Genomic DNA, 18,287 nt, shown 5'->3' on the forward strand with positions numbered 1-18,287 from the left:
TGTAGATCCTTTAGGGCCATTATATTTTTATCAAAATGTGATAAGAAATTCTCTACATTTCTATTTGGAAAATCTTTCCTTAAGGCTGCCAGAGGCTTTGAAATTAAGGGTTTTATGACACTATCCCAGGTAGACAGAGAGGAGTTCAATAAATATTGCATGTTTGTAAAGTTCTGAAGAGGCACTCTGAATTTTTTCTTTGCAAGGGGATAAAAAGAAGGGGAACAAAAAGCTGGAGGCAGGAGGATTAAAAATAGGTAAAGAGAGGAAACAACATAAATGATGCAGCTACCGATTACGTAACCCAGTGCAAGGCCTCGACCCTACAAAACTACCTCCAAATGCATCAACATCACTTCATTTTTTTGTCTCCCCTATCGCTTTTTGTGTACAGTTTTTAATTATACTAGCAACAGGAGAGATTTTTATGTGCTCTGTTTTCCATTTAGATGTGCGTAAAAGCCTGCATGTGTGATTCAGGGGTGTGGATGAGTTAGCGGTGTAATGGGAGCCTAAAGAATGACATGAAAGCTGAGGTAATTCACTGGCCAGAGCATCGAGAGACCCTCCCAGTTGGCTCACGGGCTCAAAAAAAAGAGGACAGATTAAGTTTTGTGGAAGCCTTCAGAAGGAAGATACTGCTGACTGTGTGAGTGTGTGAATGCATTCGGAGATGGCTGTTTATCTGCAGTGCGACCGGACATCATTCGCTGGTCAAATCATCCGTGTTTGTTTGTTACATTCCACCCACGGGACTGGTGGGTGCGGTTCACCAAACTGAAGTCAATTTAAAGAACGCATTCATTAACGTGTGTGCGTATCAGTGTTAGATACTGTAAGAAATGTAACTGGATTTAAAGCTTTCTGTCATTCACTTCAGAAATGCTGCTTCAGAAATTATGTTGAAATGTGTTTATAATCATTAGGCGGAGTCACTTCTGGGTTTATAGGTTGTTTAGAAAGACATCACTCTGAGCTTAAGCCATTTGCTTGTTCTGACGTCTTATAGACTAAACAATAAAAGTAGTGGACATGCTAATAAATACCGACAGCTCCTCGTCAGAGCTTAGTGATTGTCGCACAAGTTAAAGTAAAGTAAGCAAAGGTTTTTCAAGTGCTGCTGGTCCCTGCTAGTTCCCTTGTGTCTTCCTGCACTTCATTTTTATTACTTTTTTGGTTGCAGGTGTAAACTTTAACAACGTGTTGCAGTCTGGTAGGCATGTGTGTGATCGTGTTTAATGTGAAGCCATGATTTCATCCCAGGATGGGCTTGCTCGGGCTTGGCTCCGGGGAATACATGACTGCGTTGCCAAAATGTTCATCATGCCTGTGGAAGGGACCTCTCCCTCCACTTAAGCTCTGTCTGATCTCTGCCAGTAAAGCTTCGAGTTCCTAACACAATCCAGCCGCTGGATTGCTCCTCTTGGATTCCTGCCCCATATTACTTTTACATTCCAACTGACAATACTCATTACAGTCGACAGTTGTGGTTCTGATGTTTTGTGCATCTTTTTCTACTGCCCTCACAGCACTGGAAGGAATACGTGCGCTCTTGATTTGTACTGCGAGTGCGAGCAGGCTGCAATCCATTAACTTGCCTTGAAATGTCAAAAAGATTTCTCCAGCTACAAATAAAGGGAGATGTCCCACAGGAAAGTGTTAGAGAGGCTGAGTTTTATACCGGAGTGCTTGAAAGCCCCTCGGTCCCCCAAGATCCATCGTTGTCCAGTTATGACTGCAATTATGTCCATTTGTGCTGCATGTTTTATTTAGTCTTTAGGTATGAAGTGGGTGCTTCAGGGTAGGAGATAATAAGAGAACTCTATTAGAAAGCTGTCTTTTGTCAGCTGCTGATCAGGCAGGAGGCTTTTCCCCTCCTAGTCAAGCATAGCTTGCAGCTCATAGGGGTAACAAAATGTTTAATGTTGCAGCTGTTTAACTCTTGCTCAGTTTTAAAAAGTCCACATGATCAGCAATAGAGGAACAGACAGCAATACCCCGCTGAGCACCAATCCACCGATGTTTGTTGGATTTTGGGTGGGTACGTTCAGAATTCAATTCAAAGCTCTGATTTCCTATACCCGCTTTCAGTCATGCGAGCAGCAGGCCTTATCTTACGACCTTTGAGATGTGAGCAGCTGAAGACTCGCCACTTTAAGTTGACATTTCTGTGACATTTTTCTGTGTTCCTGTTTTTGCTTTGTTTTGTTTCTCTCTAACATCCTTAAGCCTGTAAGATAAAGCAGGATTTTCTTGATTTTCATTCCCTTCTTGCCAGGTTACATCACCATGGTAGCTTATGCCGTAAACCTAACCTGGTCTGGAGTTGGTTATATTCTAGATTAGAGATTAGCCACATACTGCCTAATCAGTTCTCTGGAAAATATCATCACCATTGCTGGAAGATCCCGCGGACTCCTGTGTGCAAATTAAAGGAGTGTTTAAAGTTCTTCGGTAATAAATAATGTCTGTGTTTCCCTGTTCATTAGGAAGAAATATAAATTCTTAAATGTAACATTATTTTTCCCCCAATGGCTCCCACCAACAATTCTAATGTTCTATAAGCACAAATATCTGATTCGAAAACTCAGCACCTATTTGAATTCTGCTGGCTTTGTTTGATATCAGCATCAAGGTACCTTTATCAATGCTTAACAAGCATTGATAAACATGACAAATATGTTTTATTTTAATTTTTCACTGTGTTTAAATTTCTACAGCTTATTGCAAAAGTCACACAAAGAGGAAATTTATTATGTATCATTACTTTTGGCTGTTTAAAAAATGATGGTGTAATATGCAGCTGACAGGAAACTGACCAGCGTCTGGGCTATCTACCAAAGCAGTTTATTAGTCTAATATATATTTTCCATCTACTCTTTTTAGCATCTAAATGCTCAGATATGTGTGCTGGCTATTCCCTGCTGTTGTTTGCTTCCTGCTGAGTGGATAGTGCACAGCTATTTTCATGTTTTTCATTAAAACATGTTTGTGCTATAGCTGGAAGCAGGGTTTATGTTACTACGTTAAAACAAACCTAAAGAGTTACAGAAAAGAGGTTAAAGAACTTAGTGGAGCTAATCGGGGATTCAGTTTGGACTGCTAATTATCAGTACGGTGAAACTGTGAATGCCTAATTTAACATTCAACAAAGATATTTTTAATCTGTGATTAAATTAATGTAAAAATGATTTATTAAAGTAGCCTTAATGTACCTTGCAGATGAGTAGAAACTGAGAAAGAATCTTTTTTGCCTCAAAGGTAACCCTCGCTGCACACTTTTAACTCTTAAAATTCCTGATCATTTATTAAAATTCATGCAAGAAAACAATCGTAATCGTGTTGTTTTCAAAATCCACCATATTCAAAAACTAGAGCTTTTGAGCCAAACCACAGCATATGAAATCACTAAATTAGGTTGTCAGCTCAGCAGCTTTTAAGTAATAGTCCTCAGTGCACCGGACCTAACAGTTCAGTAATAATTAGAAATTTATGGTAGGCTCCCATCAGAGCTTTCAGACCCCCACAGGACCTGCTCGTCTCCATGGGCGCTCCTCTCTCATCTTCTCCGGCATCAGGGAACCTAATCTCCCTCTTCAATCCCTAACCTCCCCCAGGCACATGGAGAATTCTGAAAATGGGCCAAAAATATGTTTGACCCCTCCTCCCCTCCTTCTTTAATGAAATTATCAAGACTCTTCCTAAGCAGTATGTATCCATAAATTATCATTAGTCATTTGTACCTTAAAATTGAGAACAAAATGCTTCTTAAAAAGGTACCAGGAATTAGCCAGTGAGACAAGGTTTTTCACGTGTTTTGGCAGACATTTAGCATAACCGTCTTGGTGCAGGATACTTGATACTTGTACAACTGAGACTACCAGCAATTGTTTGTTCGGATCAGCATTTTTATACATCAGTCACAAGTAAATGGATATTTGCCAAAAGCTAATATTAAACAGACACTGGAGTAAGAAAGGAGGATGAGCAACGAGAAAGATCATAAAGGAACCTGAACATGTGAGCCACCTTTGGGTTGAGCAACATTTAGTAATCAGCATTGTGCTTTTTTTTGGGGGGGGGGGGGGGTTTGGTACACAGCTTTTATCTGGAGTTAGTTTCAATGCACACATTCATTTGAAATGCAGATTAAAGTGAAGCAAAACACACATGAAACCCTGCATTCTTGTTAAACTGGCAGCTGACGTAAAGGAACACCATTCATCTCCATTCATTTGTAAATGTTGACAGGTTTCAACCTCTAGGAGGAGATCTTAAGATCTCCACTTCCCCGTTTATACATTCCAGTCTGTACTGCAAGACAAGATGATGCATAACAACAACTGGAATGCCAAATTGCTGGGCCAGATATTTCAGGAATGCAGAGGAAAGTGTAGATCAGATGGCAGCTGTTGGCTAAACATACTACTTTGTGAGAACTGTCTCTCCTCGCCCAGATTTATAACCCCCTTTTGTCTTTATAAAACTTAAGAAAGACCAGCAGTACAGGAAGTGAGCTTAATTGTCTCAAATGTGATATTAGCCAGTTGCGTGCAAGTCAATATTCAATTTAGTAGAGCCAGAAGCTTCTCCCTGATTACTGAAAACTGTAAACATGACTGTCCCATTGTTTTACAGCAAAACTAAACAAAAACATGGGAAGCATCACAGTCATGGTGTACGCTTCATCACACGACATCACGTAATGTACGGTCTCAGCAAGAAAACGGAAAGATTGCTGGACAGAATGTGCAGAGAACAGAATGACTGTAACTCGAGGAAATGGGAAGAGGAAACTGATGTCAAGAAGTGACTATTTCCTGTCCAACATTCTTATCCATCCCACTGGCCCACACACAAACTGGGGGAGGGGTGGGATGGGGTTTAAAGTGGATAGAAGAGACTGAGGCGAAACTAGTGGGGTAGGGTTAAAGGGGATTGCGGTGTGGATTTGGGGAATAAACTACAGTCTGAAAAGGAGAAAGAAGAATTAAAAAATGTGGAAGGCAGGAAAGTCACTGAATGAAAAAATCTCTCTGATCTTGAGGGCAGTTTCACACACTTGTTGGCCTCGTTTCCCTTTCCTTCAATTATTTCAATATCACCCAATCCAGCCCTTGGAGGAGTATGAGGCACTTTCTTCTGTGCTATCTAATGATGTCACTCACTTATTTACAGTCACCAAAAAGCCCCTCCACCCAGCACCCTAAACCCCCACCCACCCAACCACTCAGAACCCCTCCTCAAACATTCCTGAACTCCAGCACGTTTTCCGATTTATCGAGATATGCGAGGCATGTACTGCACAGCATAACGTAACAACACAACTGCTCTTTGTTTGTAGTAAAAATAGAAGTTTTAATTAAAGGAAAAGACACATGTTGTTTCACCCAACATTAAAGCTATACAACATTTGCATTTCATGAAATATTCAACCCTAACACAGCATATAAACATGACTGCACCATTTAAATACAGTGCTGTGAAAAAGTAACTGTTCCTCTGACTCTATTAAGATAAAAGTTAACTATGATTGACCACATTTTCTTAAAAAAAAGTGAAGCAGAGTAAAAGATATCAAAAAGTAACGATTTAAAGAAACAAAAAGTCAGTCTGGAAAGGGATACAAAGTTATTTCTAAGGCTTTGAGACTCGAGTGAACCACAGTGAGAGCCATTAACCACAAATGGAGAAAAGTCGTAACAGCGGTGAACCTTCTCAGGAGTGGCCAGCCTAGGAAAATCACTCCTAGAGCGCATCAACAACATCTAAAGAACCGCAGCCTTCACTTGCCTCAGTTAAGGTCAGAGTTCATGATTCAACAGTAAGAAAGAGACTGGGCGAAAATGGCATTCATGGGAGAGATCCAAGGAGAAAACCACTGCTGACCAAAGAGAGCACAAAGACTCGTCGCACATTTACCCCCCAAAAAAACACCTTGAAGATCCCTCAACAATTTTAGGAAAGTATTCTGTGGACTGACGAGACAAAAGTTGGAAGGTTTTAGTCACGTTACATGTTAGAGTAAAACTAACACAGCATTTGAAAAAAGAACGTCACACAAAAACTCAAACACGGTGGTGGTAGTGTGATGGTCTGTGGCTGCTTTGTTGCTTTACAACCTGGATGACTTGCTGTAATTGATCCAACCACGAATTCTTCTCTCAACCGGAAAATCCTGAAGGAGAATGTCTGGCTATACATTTATGTTCTAAAGCTCAAGCACGCTTGCAGCAGGACAGTGATCCAAAACTAACCAGCAAGTGTACAGTTTAAGAGTGTCCTAAGTCCAGACTTAAATCTGATTTAGATGCTTTGGCATGACCTTAGGCAAGCCATTCATGCTGGAAAACCTTCCAGTGTAGCTGAATTAAAACAAATTTATCATAAAGGTTCTTGCTGCCACTTATGGGGCAGTTACTTTTTCAGACAGAGGCAGGTAGGATTTAATAAATTCAATCAGAAATTAAAAACTCAGGTTACCTTTGTCTAATATTAAAAATTTATTGAATGATCTGAAACATGTAATTGTAATATCCAGAAAACAAAATCAGATCTTTTTATACTCCTTTTTATACTTTCCTTTCAAGTTCAAACAGGCAATGTAAAACAATCAGATCCAGGCTTCCCAAATGTAAATACTTTATGGTTTTCTTTGTATGAAAAAACAAACAAAATAATCAAATTCTGTGTATTTGAAAGATTTCTGGCTCCAAACTTGCAGATTTCTTGCTGTTTGTAATTATTGGCCAACGGCAGCTCAGCTGGATTCAAAATTGTAATTACTTTGTGCTCTTAAGTTTATATTAAGGCGAACATAATAGTGCAAATATGTAGTACATTTGAATTGCAGTAGTATCAAGTCAGGCCAGGCCAGCATATTTTGTAGACATCTTTGGTAGCAGGACAAATTTAGAGTTGATTGTTCTCTGCTCTGTTTTTAATAATGGTAATTTTAAAGGGGATAGGGATCTTTCCTTTATTGTCTTCAGTGTTTCCCATACAGTGTAGTCTAAATACAATACGTCTCAGCATGTATGGAAGTCCAGGAATGTGATTGATGTGGATGAGTCACATGACGGAAGCTGGCAGGGAAAAGGAAGACGTGGTTTGACCTACTGGAGGCACTCTATCTAAATTCCCTTCAGTCTGACTCAGTGTTCACTCAGCGCAGTATCCTGTCAAAGCGGTCACTTTGTACAGGACGGATAGTGAAATAACTCTTTAATGAGTCAGTAACCGAATAACTTGGATGATTCAAATAAAGAAAGACTCACTGGTGTGTCTGAATGAAATTCTCTTTAGGTGATCAGCATCAGAGTAATTAATCTGTAATGACAAGATTTTCTCTCTCTAAACCTGTTATTGCACAGATGGATTAAAGTTATATTCTTAGTTAAAGTTAGAGTTAAAATAAGTCTCTATATTACTATAACCAGATCATGGATATAGCATTCATCAGCAAAAATCTGAAGGTTTTATCCATAACGTGATAATAGTGTAATGTTTTATAACTCTATTTAAGTAAATAAAAGAGAATCAAATGACTAAAGTAAAACTGAGAAATTCTGGAAACCATCTCCTCATATTGAGCTTGATGACAGGTACTTTCCAGCCTTCTTGTGACTGTATTGTTTCTTTTTAGGTGTTGGGGAACTTTGGAGGAAAATTTCCAAAATAAATGTTTTCTCATTCTTGCTTGGTAATAGATTTGTCGGTTCAGAAAGCTGCAATAGTTGGTACAAAAGTTCTGAGCTGCAAGCAGGCAGACATCTGGGCTCTTTTACTGCCTTCCCTTTAAAATATGTTGTCTATATGGCAGTGTATTTGGCAATCTAATAAAAATCATACTGGTCCCTTTACACATGTTTTTTTTTCTTTGTTGCAAAGATGAACTGTGTTGCTGAGCCTATGCAATGATTTCTACAGCTCAAGCATGTCTCTTTTTTAAGATCACAGTTTTCCAGTGTTGATTTCTGGTCTTTTTTTTTTTTTTACAATTTGATTGTCTGCAAGCCCAATAACTCCTTCACAACTGATTCAGTTTAGTAGATCTGATACAAAACTCACAGGAAGTGGTGTTAGATAAGGAGAAAATAATATTTCTCTTGTCCATGTTCCTTGGTTTGCCTTGTTTTTTTTAGCCTGACATTCTGGAGGTTTAAAAGCTATAAGAAATGTTTTTTCATAGCATATACTGAAAAATCGGAGCCGACTCTTCAATCATCTCACTCCTGGAGCCGACATTTACCTTGATTACTTCAGCTAGACTCGATGTCGATTAACTTCCTCTGTGTGAATGCTTTTTCTCACACTTTAAACCTCAAGCACATAAACATTTTCGGCGGCCGCTTTCAGACGGTGCTTGATTACTACTGTTATCACCCATTTGGGGGGCCCGCTAAGGTGGAATTCACACATTCCTGTGGGACAATGTTAAAGTGTGACAGATCTGATTATGTTGGTATTTACCTGAGGATTTATCTGCATTCCTTGTCGTCTCTCTTGCCCCACAGACAAAAGCTGAATTAAATGTGTCTGTATTGGAGCAACTGAGCCCCATTAACATTCACAGGGGGCAGGCTGGAACTTGATAGCAGTTCCCATTCATGATTTTGGTGTTTTAAATGAGAACATATTTGAGGTCAGTGTACTAAGATGTCTCAATTTCCATACAGTGCAGTTAGCATCCATATTAAATCCTGGATTTCCCTCTGGGTTTCCTCCATCAACATTCCTCTACATGATTGGTGATGTGAGCCACGACACACTGCACGGAAAGCCTGGTGGCCTCCTTAAGAAGTGGAGTAGAGGGGATTCAGGGGGGATGGGGGCGCTCAAGACTGTTTTACAGTTGCTATTTTAGAAATAACATAGCCATGAATACCCACGTCTTTCCTTAAAAGACAGTCATGGGTATTCAAAGGCCTGGAGAGGACGCCTGTAGAGCGCCCATCCGAGGAAACAATGTGTGTAAAGTTTGCGTCTACGTGACAGTGGGGAGAATAGATGGGACTGGGGTGGGGGTCGCTGGTGGTTTGTACATGTACAATAGTTTTTTGAAGAAGTGGATGACAAAAGCGTCCTCAAAAGGTCACACGATGAGCTCAACTTGTTCAGGGTGGGTGGACGCTCAGGTCTGAGGGAGTGTGAGTGGATAAAGGATGAGGAGGAGGAAGAGGTGGGGGTGGTGTGTGTGTGTGTGTGTGGGGGGGGGGGGGGGGGGGGGTGTTCATTCAGAACAGCTGAAGAAAGGGAGGTGGGAGGGAGGTAGGGGTGGTCCTAGCATGACGTGTGTGGGACTATTGAAATGTCTGTGGAGCCCTGATTTCTGTTCATACTGACTGAGAACCACTGGAGGAAAGAGAGACACACACACAGCTTCTGCCCTCTGAGTTAATAATAAGGACAGAGCCAAGTGAAAGAGAAATTTAACCTAGTCCGCAGTGAAAGAAATCAACGCTAAAAGGCTACATAGTGTAGGATTTTATAGTTTTGAACTCCAGGGTTTTTTTTGCATCTTTATTTATTTTTAAAAGTTTTTTGGGAGAAAGGATTTTTTGGACTTCTACCAATGCTTGGAACAATTACGTTAACAGGTGAGGAGAAGGATTGAGTGGAATATAAGCGGTTGCATGTGGACAAATTCGGTCTTTTTCAGTACAAGATGCAATTATATCTACTTAAACTTGTAAATAAATAGAGGTGTGGCTGCTGGTTTACTGTGCTTGCATGAGATAGTGTTTAAAAGTTAAATGTTGTGATTTATGCTTTTGCTTTACTTTGTTATTTGAGGGAATTTCAAAACCTAAAGCATGTTTTTCTTGTACTGTATGAGGGAGTATGGCCAGAGGCATTGTTGTCCTGAGGGTGTGGTTAAGTGAGCATTGTGGTTTGTAGCTTTCCCGACACAGATGAGTGATTTCACTTTGGGTGCTTCCTTTGATCACTATACAGTAGAGCCTTGTTTTTTATTAAGTAAAGTAATCCTGTTACACTGTTACAGTCCTTCTAACAAATATTCTAAGTGTTAAAATACTGACCTACTTCCCCTCATCCCAGAGTATACATCCCTCAGCAGCTGCCAAACTTCTTAGTGAGGAAATAATTCACGCAGACAGCTGACGATTAGAGATGTATAACGATGCATGCACAGATATGTTTTGAAACCTTGCTTTTAGCGCGTGTCGTCATCTCAGCCAGCTGCGCTCCGTGCATCCCATCATGTGAAGTGTTTCATTAGATCAGAGTGGGATCCCAATTCCCAGTGGGGTTATTTAACTTAGCCACAGAGGATATAGGGAGGGAGGAGACAAGGGGCATATGGAATTAATTACATGCCAGGACTGTTCCTTCTTCTGGGACATCTAACCAGGAGTGATGTTTCAGGCTGGGCAGGGTTGGACTGTTTTGTTTCATGGTGACCCATGGTCTTGGTTTCTATTGTGCACTGCTGGTTAATTCAGCTTAACTCACATCAGGCTTTGGTTTGTTCTGAGAGGCAATGATGCAGCTGTTGATGTGCCCCCCCCCTTTGGAGACACTGAGACACTCTGACCACACCTTTCATACAGACACAGGGTGCAAGACAGAGTCTGTTAGTCTCCTCTCTGTTGGGAGGACAGGGGGCGGGGTTGTCCCTACCTTGGGTTTAACTGACTTCTTTTGTTTTAAGGCTTCAGGTCCAGACTATAGGAATTATAACAAGGATTTGCATATATTTTATAATGTTTTACATACTGTATAGAAAGAATAGCTGCTATTCATCCTCCCAACTGACACACCCACCCCCTGCAGAGTGGAGTACATGAACAACAACCACCAGTTTTTTGCAGTAGTGACGATATTTAATACAAGTGCCTTGCTTCGCCACATGCTCTCACCCTCACACATAAACAAAGCCTGTCTCCAGTGGAGAGAAGCATTTCAGCTATGAATGTGTGTGTTTGAGATATGTGACACCCTCTAAAGTGAATTAGAGGGTTGGATGCACCCCCCCCCCCTCTCTCACACACACACACACTTCTGCCCCTTCATCTCTTAACTGTCTCCTCCTCACCCCTTGTAGCCACCTCACCCTTCGCTCTCACATTCTTTCTAGTACAGTCGTTACTTTAAACACCCTCCTCTTCCTCCCCCCCCCCCCCCCCCCCCCCCCAGATAAGAGTTGTGTGTCTGGAGGGGGAAAAAGAAACAAGAAAAATTATGGGCTGGAAAACAGAGATCAAAAAGAGGGGAGAGATGCCAGTAGTCTGTTAAGTCAGCATGGTTCCTGTTTTATTATCAATGTAGATGCACACTACTGTTGCTGGTCTGGTTTACTAACTGTCTGACCCCTCCTCTATACACAATTACTCAGAAAAGTCTTTACTACATCATTATGCGCTCTATTACTGATTTTCTGTTGCTAGCATATGTAAATTGAATTTGCAAAACTTTTAACATGGGTGGGTTTTTTTTTCTGCTGGTCTGTTTTGATGTTTTTTGGTGTTGCCTTTCCAGTTTAACAAGGATGTGATCGGACCCTGAAAATCACACCTACGTGAGAAAGAGAGAGCCCACTGCCATGTGACACTGATGTAATGAAGAAACCACTCAGACTTGTTTTTTTTCCTCCCTGTTTCATTCGTGTTTACATCAGCTGGGTAAAGTTAGCAAACTCCTAATAATTTTCAAACTTCCTCGGGGCTCCAGTGTCTCTTGATAAGAGGAAAGCTGACCAACCCCCTTCCTTTATTTTCGGAGGCCAGAGAGGGTTAGAAGACTATTGTGTTTGAATGCGTATGTGCCTTGGGAAGGGGGTGGGTCCCCATCCATCCTGCTGTGGTGGAATTTGGGTCAAGGGGATTGGGACTTATTCTAAGGAGGGGTAGTAGAGGACTGTATTGTTTGTTTTGTGTATGCTATATGGGCACAGGCAAGACACAGTTTAGCTGAGAAAAAAACAAATAAGCATTCTTGAAATCTGCTGGGATTTAAGTTCAAGTTATGTTTAGCGTATCCTAAATTCTTTTCCTAAACATATGGTGAACCGCATAGCTCACATTCCTCTCGAGTCAAATTCATGCATAAGATATGGGCGTGCCCTCGTTAACAAGTTGGCATACAAAAAAACACAAACTGTTTGGGTTTTTTTAAAGCAAAAAACATTCAAGGAATTTGATGACTTGAAATTCATGCCTATAATTTAGGAAAAGGGATGTAGGCGTATGGAGAGTTGTACATTTTTGTGTGAAATGGGAAAACTGAATTCTGCTTGGAAGTAAATCCTTGATCTGTGAAATATGATTTTTCATGTTTCAAAGGTTTTCCTTCCATATTTTAAAGTCTGCCTTGTTGGTGACTTGCAAGAAAAGGGCATATTTCCCACAGTGTGCGTAGATTGTGGAATGCATATCTGCCCTCCTGTGTAATCATGTAACCTGATATCCAGGCATTAAAGTTCTGGGAATTTGTTTTGAGAGTCTAGGGGTGTTAGATGTGAGGTTTCCCAGACTGCACTGAGATCTGAGGACTCCCTGGCAGGTTGTCGTCACCCCCCCCCCCCCCCCCCACGCCTTCTTCTGTCAAAACACAGAGTTGTGGCAGGCGTGTATGCGTATGTGTGTGTTGCATGTGTGGTTTTCATTTCTTATCATCATCATGCATCATTTGCCTAGCAAGTGTATCGCTACCAAGAAATCACTCATGCTAATGGAAAGCGTTGACCATCAAAGGCAACTAGATGCTATTTACACGTTGCACAATAGCAGAGTTGCTTTGTAGGCTTCTGGACAATAATCTGCAAATTGTTGAAGGATTGCTTGCATAACACTTCCAATTAATTTCCATTTGGGGATCACTGTTCTTTATTTTTCTACGTCAAACCTTTTCCTTTTTACGTCAATGCCATTTCTTTGGCATGTTTACGTAGCGAAGGATTAACAGGAGCAGATTGCAATTTAGTAGTAAAACATGATCTCTGCAAATGCTTTCTGTTTAACTTCTTTTTTCTGCAGATGGGGGTGAGAGTTTTGTTGAAGATATAAAACTTTTTATTGTTTTTACTGGGTCATCTCCTCAGAGATTTTTATGGAATGCTGAATAATTTATGCTGTCTCAGCCAATAATTTGATTTCCTCAACATAACCTGAATTTGTTATATTGAATATTGCCTATTGTAGCTTTATATCAATGTCATGGGAATGTTATTTGTGATTTTTTTCTGTAGACAGAGACAAGTAGTAAAGTCCAGTGAGAGATTTGATCAACATCTTACAGAAAGTTCTTTCTCTTCTCTTGTGCTCTCAGTTGGCCAGCCAGATGGGGTGTCTGTGGGTCAGAAGGAGGACGCTACTGAGACCATGGACACCATCCAGGATGAAGTGACCCCTCAAGTAAATGGAGAAAAAGTTGATAAAGAGGCCCCCGATGCAAATGATATTTCAGCTGCTGAGGAGAAGGCTCCGGAGGAACAACCTGATGATGCAAGTGAGGTTGGTTTCAAGAAGATCTTCCGCTTTGTGGGCTTTAAGTTCACCCTCAAGAAGGACAAGAGTGAGGAGAAAGACCCTGTGAAGCTCCTGACAGTCAAAGATAAAGAAGGAGAGGAGGGCAGTGGGACAGATGAGCCTGCGAAGGAAGAGGAGGAGAAGGAGAAAGAGAAGGCTCCTGCTGTTGATGAGAAAAGCACGGCTGAAGAAAAGGAGGCTGATGCAGAGGCAGCTGCTGTCGAAGTCACTACAGAAACTGAAAAAGCTGAAACCACTGAAGCCACGCCTGAAGGTGCTGCTGCTGCTGAAGCTGCTGACGAAGCAGTCAAGGAAGAAGGAGCTGAGAAGGAAGGTGAGAGCACTTCACCACCTCAGGAGGCTGCCATGTCCCCTTTCAGGAAGTTCTTCAGTGGAGGTCTTTTCTCTAACCTGCGAAAGAAAGCGAGCATAAAGAAGCCAAAAGAGGAGGAGGTCAACGAGGTGGCTACTGAGGAGGATACTGCTAAGACCGAGGAAACTGTTACTGCTGTCGAAGAAAAGGAGGTCAAAGATGTGACAGAAAAGGAAACCGAGGAGGAAGTGTCGGAGGCTGCTGTGGAGGAAAAATCTGAGACCAAGGAAGAGGCAGCGATTACCCCACAGGAAACAAAATCAGAAGATCATCCAGAGCCCGAGGTCACAGCTGAAACCCCTGCTGTTGCAGAAACAACTAATGATGAGGTAAAACAAGAAGAGCAAAAAGCTGAACCTCCCACAGGAGTGGAGGAGAAAGCTCCAACTGAAGTGACATCTGAGGCTGAGCTGCTGTCATCTCAGGAGAAGGCAAAGCCTCAAGGAAGCCCCCTGAAAAAGCTCTTCACTGGAGCTGGCCTAAAGAAGCTCTCAACTAAGAAACCGAAAACCAAGAAAGATACTGAGGCCAAGCTCACAGAGTCTGGGGAGCAGGCGGCTGAGCAGCTCCAGGCCTCCACAGAGCCAGCAGAAGCTCCTAAAACTGATAGTGGGCCCTCATCTCCAGAGGAGTCGGGAGAGCATGTTATTGCTGTGGAGGTGACCCAGAATGAGTCTAGCCAAGAGACTGAAGGTGAAGTTGGATCTGATGGAGAAAAGAAAAAGGAGGGCATCATGGCCTGGTCCTCATTCAAGAAACTGGTGACGCCAAAGAAGCGTGTAAAGAGATCATCAGAGAGTGAAGATGAAGCAGCTGCGGAGAAGCCAGCCAAGTCGGCCACCCTGTCCTCTTCTGAGAGTGCTGCATTAGCAGATAAGAGTGTTGAGGAAGAAGCTAAAGAAGATAAGCCCTCTGAGGAAGAGCCAAAGACTGAAACCACTGAGAAGCTGCTCAGCAGCACCGAAGAGCCCAAAAAGAAAATGGACACCTCTGTTTCCTGGGAGGCTCTAATGTGTATGGGTGGACCCAAGAAGAGGGGCAGGAAGACCTCTGATTCCGATGATGATGAGACCAAGATTGAAGAGGAAACACCAGCAACAGCAGAAGCAGAAAAGGAGGGTAAAACAGAGGCTGCAACTGACACTGAAGATGAACCAGTTTCTTCACCTGAACCTTTGCCCAGCCCCCCTGAAAGAGAGTCTACCTGGGGTACCCTAAAACGCATGGTTATGCCAAAGAACAAGGCCAAAAGTGAGGAAAAGCCTGACGAGTCTGCAGAGCAAGTCCAGTCTGACAGTGAAGCACCAAAAGATGAGTCATCCTTCTCTCTGAGAAAATTCTTCCCAGGACGCAAGAAGAAGAAGGTTGAAAAACAATCTTCCACTGACCAGAGCTCAGGAGAGGAGGACTCTGAAACTCCAGCTGTGGTTCCGCTTTCAGAGTACGATGCACAAGTCGAAGCTGAACCCGAGGCACAGGCAGAACCAGCTCCTGTCCAGATTAAGGTGTCATCTGAAGACAGATCCCCTTCGTGGATCCCGGCCGATGTTGAAGACGCTGCTGATAAACACGATCAGCTGAGTGATATCCCAGAGGAAGCAGAGAATGCTGCTACACCAAAGTCTATTGATACTGACATTGCAGAGGATGAAACTGAGGACCCAGCCATGCTACCTAAACCCTCGGGACGCACAGGGCGCCGACTCTCCATCGCTGAGGTCAAGCCTGTCGATCCAGCTCCAGCTGCTGCAACCACCCCTGTTCCTCAGACACCCAAGTCAGAGAACGCAGAAGAGGTTATGCAGGGTGTTGAGTCCCAAATCAGTGAAATCCCGTCCCAGACATGTGTGGCTGTAGAAGATGTACGATTAGAGGTAGCTGCTGAAAAGACGGAGCCTGAACCACCGATTGACAGTGCCAAGGCCACAACAAATACCATCCTCGAGCCACATACTCACGATGACGCCATGGTTATCTGCACTGGCCTCGGCACCAAGGAAATCGCCAAAGTAGCTCTGGAGAAGCCTGCACAGCCTCTGGTAGAGACTGTGGCGGTGTTCCGTGATTCTCTGTGCTCTGAGGTGTCAGTGGAAGAGTTGGACCCACCTACAGTGGAAGCAGTATTCACAGAAGACCCAGTGTTGACGGCCCAAGTGCAGCTACTAGAACCCACTGAACTTGAAGTTGCTGTTGAAAGTTCAGGGAGTGATGGAACTATTCAAGTTGCCAGCTTGTGTCAAGAACCGGAGATTGAGAAGGTTGGAGTCGTGAACACTGTCACAGAGGAGTCTGAGGTCCTTCAGTCCACCACAGTAAGCGAGAACTCCCCTAAAACTGTGCTAGTCAGTCCCATTGCTCTGACCTCCGAAGCGGTTATCTGCACCCAAAGTGTTGAAGTCTCTGAGGTAACTGTAGAGACCAAGGAAGTGGAGATGGAAATGGAGCACTTTGCTGCCACTGAAGAAAATATCCCTGTACAAGAGGTGTTTCAGGCTACAGCTGCAGAGATGTCATCAGACATATGTGAAACCACAAAGGCCACCATCACAGAAGAGACTGACCCGCCCATTCCTGTAGTTCTTCCAAGTGAGGCAGTTCCTGTTATCATAGATACAGTCGTCCTTGTGGCTCCAGTCAGTGTGGAATCAGAGAAGGCGGCGGCCACAGAAAGTGCCTCAGAGTCTAAAGTAGCCGATGTTGAACAGTTCAACTCGCAGGAAACCACGAAGGAGGTTGCAAAGACCGTAGAGGCTGCTGCCACCCCAATAGCAGAGCCAGTGATCAGTTCAGTTGCTAAGCAGGCCAGCGAGAAGACAGAGGAAATCAAGGAGGAAGCCCAACAGGTCAGTGAAATTGAGGTTCAGAGCATGGCGATTGCTCAGACTGTCATTCAGGATGCTGTAGATAAAGTTTCAGAAGATGTACCTAAGCCAAAGAAGCCTCCCACTCCATCAGCCGCCATCCCAACACCAGTCCATGCAATAGCAACAACAGAAAACGAGATCGACATCGCAGCCGACGCACCAGTTGTCACTGAGACCCCTGTTCCCATCGTCTGTGAAAAACCAGTAACAAAGTCACCTCAGCCACTCAATGTTGCCATTCAGGTCATTGATGCTATCCCAATCGAGGTCACTGAGAATCTTGAAGAGGTGGAAAAGAAACCAGAAGAGGGTCAGAAGCAAGATGCAGAGATTAAAGTAAGTGAGGAAATGCTTAAAACAGAAGAAGCAGGACAGGAAAGTGAAGAGCCTGCACAGGTCAAGGAGGTACAGAGCAAAGATCAGGAAGAAGCTCCTGAAAAGGTGGAATCACAATCACAGGAAACCAAGCCTGACGCTCCCTCAGAGGAAAAGAAAGAGAAAGAGAAAGTGCTTGAAGTCCACATGCCCATCCAGGTGGTCCTGCAGACAGCGATTGTGGTTGAGGAACCATCAATCGAAGAAGAGGCCGTTGAAGAGTTCGACAGCAACGGTCCTGCAGCTCAAGACACTAATGCACCACCCAAGAGCAGTGGAAGCGAGAAGCTCCCAGTGCTGGAGGAAGAACCTCAAGCGATAAATGCAGCGGAGGACGCAGCTGGCACATCGGCGACCGAGAAAACACCGTCAAAGTGTGCAGAAGTGATGGCGCAGGTGATTGAGGTGATCGAGGAGGCTGTGAAGGAGATCGAGCCTGTGTCCACAGAGATCACAGCAGCATCATGAGCAGGTGAGGCTAATCTTTCAGCACTGTTATATTGTCTGTTTGACTGTCTCAGAACTTTAAGTAGCTTCTGTACTAGTAGTATCTCAAAACTTGAGATTTTTTTCTTTTTAAGCGTAGTTATTTACAAAATTCCTTTGTTGGCCTATCAAACAATCTTCTCATAGTGGCTTTTTTTTAAAAACATCAATGGGTCCTGCTTTTATTAGGGAGTAGGGGAGGGGATTTGCACTCTCACCAGATGAAAAAGCTTTTGTTCAGGCTATGAGTAACCAGGGGACCTTTGATATCAAAGCAGGAATGCCGCCGTTGACCCCTTCTTTGTAGGCCGGAGTCTTAAAGGGAAGTGGTGTGTGTGTGAGGGGCAGATGAACTTGTGCTGAAAGGCTGATTATGATTCCTCCGCTCCCTCCTTCTGTTTTTCTTCTATCACAGGCTCAGTATGGAGTCAAGAAACCATGTCGGAGTATGCATTTACTAGACTCAATTACAAAGCTTCAAAGAGCAGGCATTTTTCTTTTCAGTTTTAACTGAATTATCCTCTTATAGTGAGCACAGTTTTCGAAATACAGTGTGATGTTACCTGATACGACCAGATACGAGGACAAGGGGGAAACTGGGCGTAGTTCGCTTAAATATGTATTAAGCAATGCAATGAGAGGCTGGACAGGAACAGAAACGGGAGATAAACACAGTAATTCAATATGATGCTAATGCTA

General features: G+C 42.9%; 1 protein-coding gene across 2 annotated transcripts in view; it reads left to right on the forward strand.

Annotated features, from left to right (window-relative positions):
• The window catches only part of akap12b (A kinase (PRKA) anchor protein 12b), a 51,623-nt gene that overhangs the window by 32,109 nt on the left and 1,227 nt on the right, over positions 1-18,287 (forward strand). The window contains exons 1-2 of one of the 2 annotated variants that reach the window (XM_084952882.1): positions 9,332-9,599; positions 13,291-17,574. In XM_084952882.1, coding sequence (XP_084809008.1) covers positions 9,575-9,599; positions 13,291-17,570 — 4,305 coding nt within the window. In that variant the 5' untranslated portion in view covers positions 9,332-9,574 and the 3' untranslated portion in view covers positions 17,571-17,574. Of the gene's footprint in view, positions 1-9,331; positions 9,600-13,290; positions 17,575-18,287 lie in introns of those variants that run through there. The other variant, XM_084952881.1, reaches the window with a different exon arrangement.

The sequence above is a fragment of the Perissodus microlepis genome, chromosome 15, assembly GCF_051167445.1.
Source record: "Perissodus microlepis isolate ML-2025 ecotype Zambia chromosome 15, ASM5116744v1, whole genome shotgun sequence".
Classification (NCBI taxonomy): domain Eukaryota; kingdom Metazoa; phylum Chordata; class Actinopteri; order Cichliformes; family Cichlidae; genus Perissodus; species Perissodus microlepis.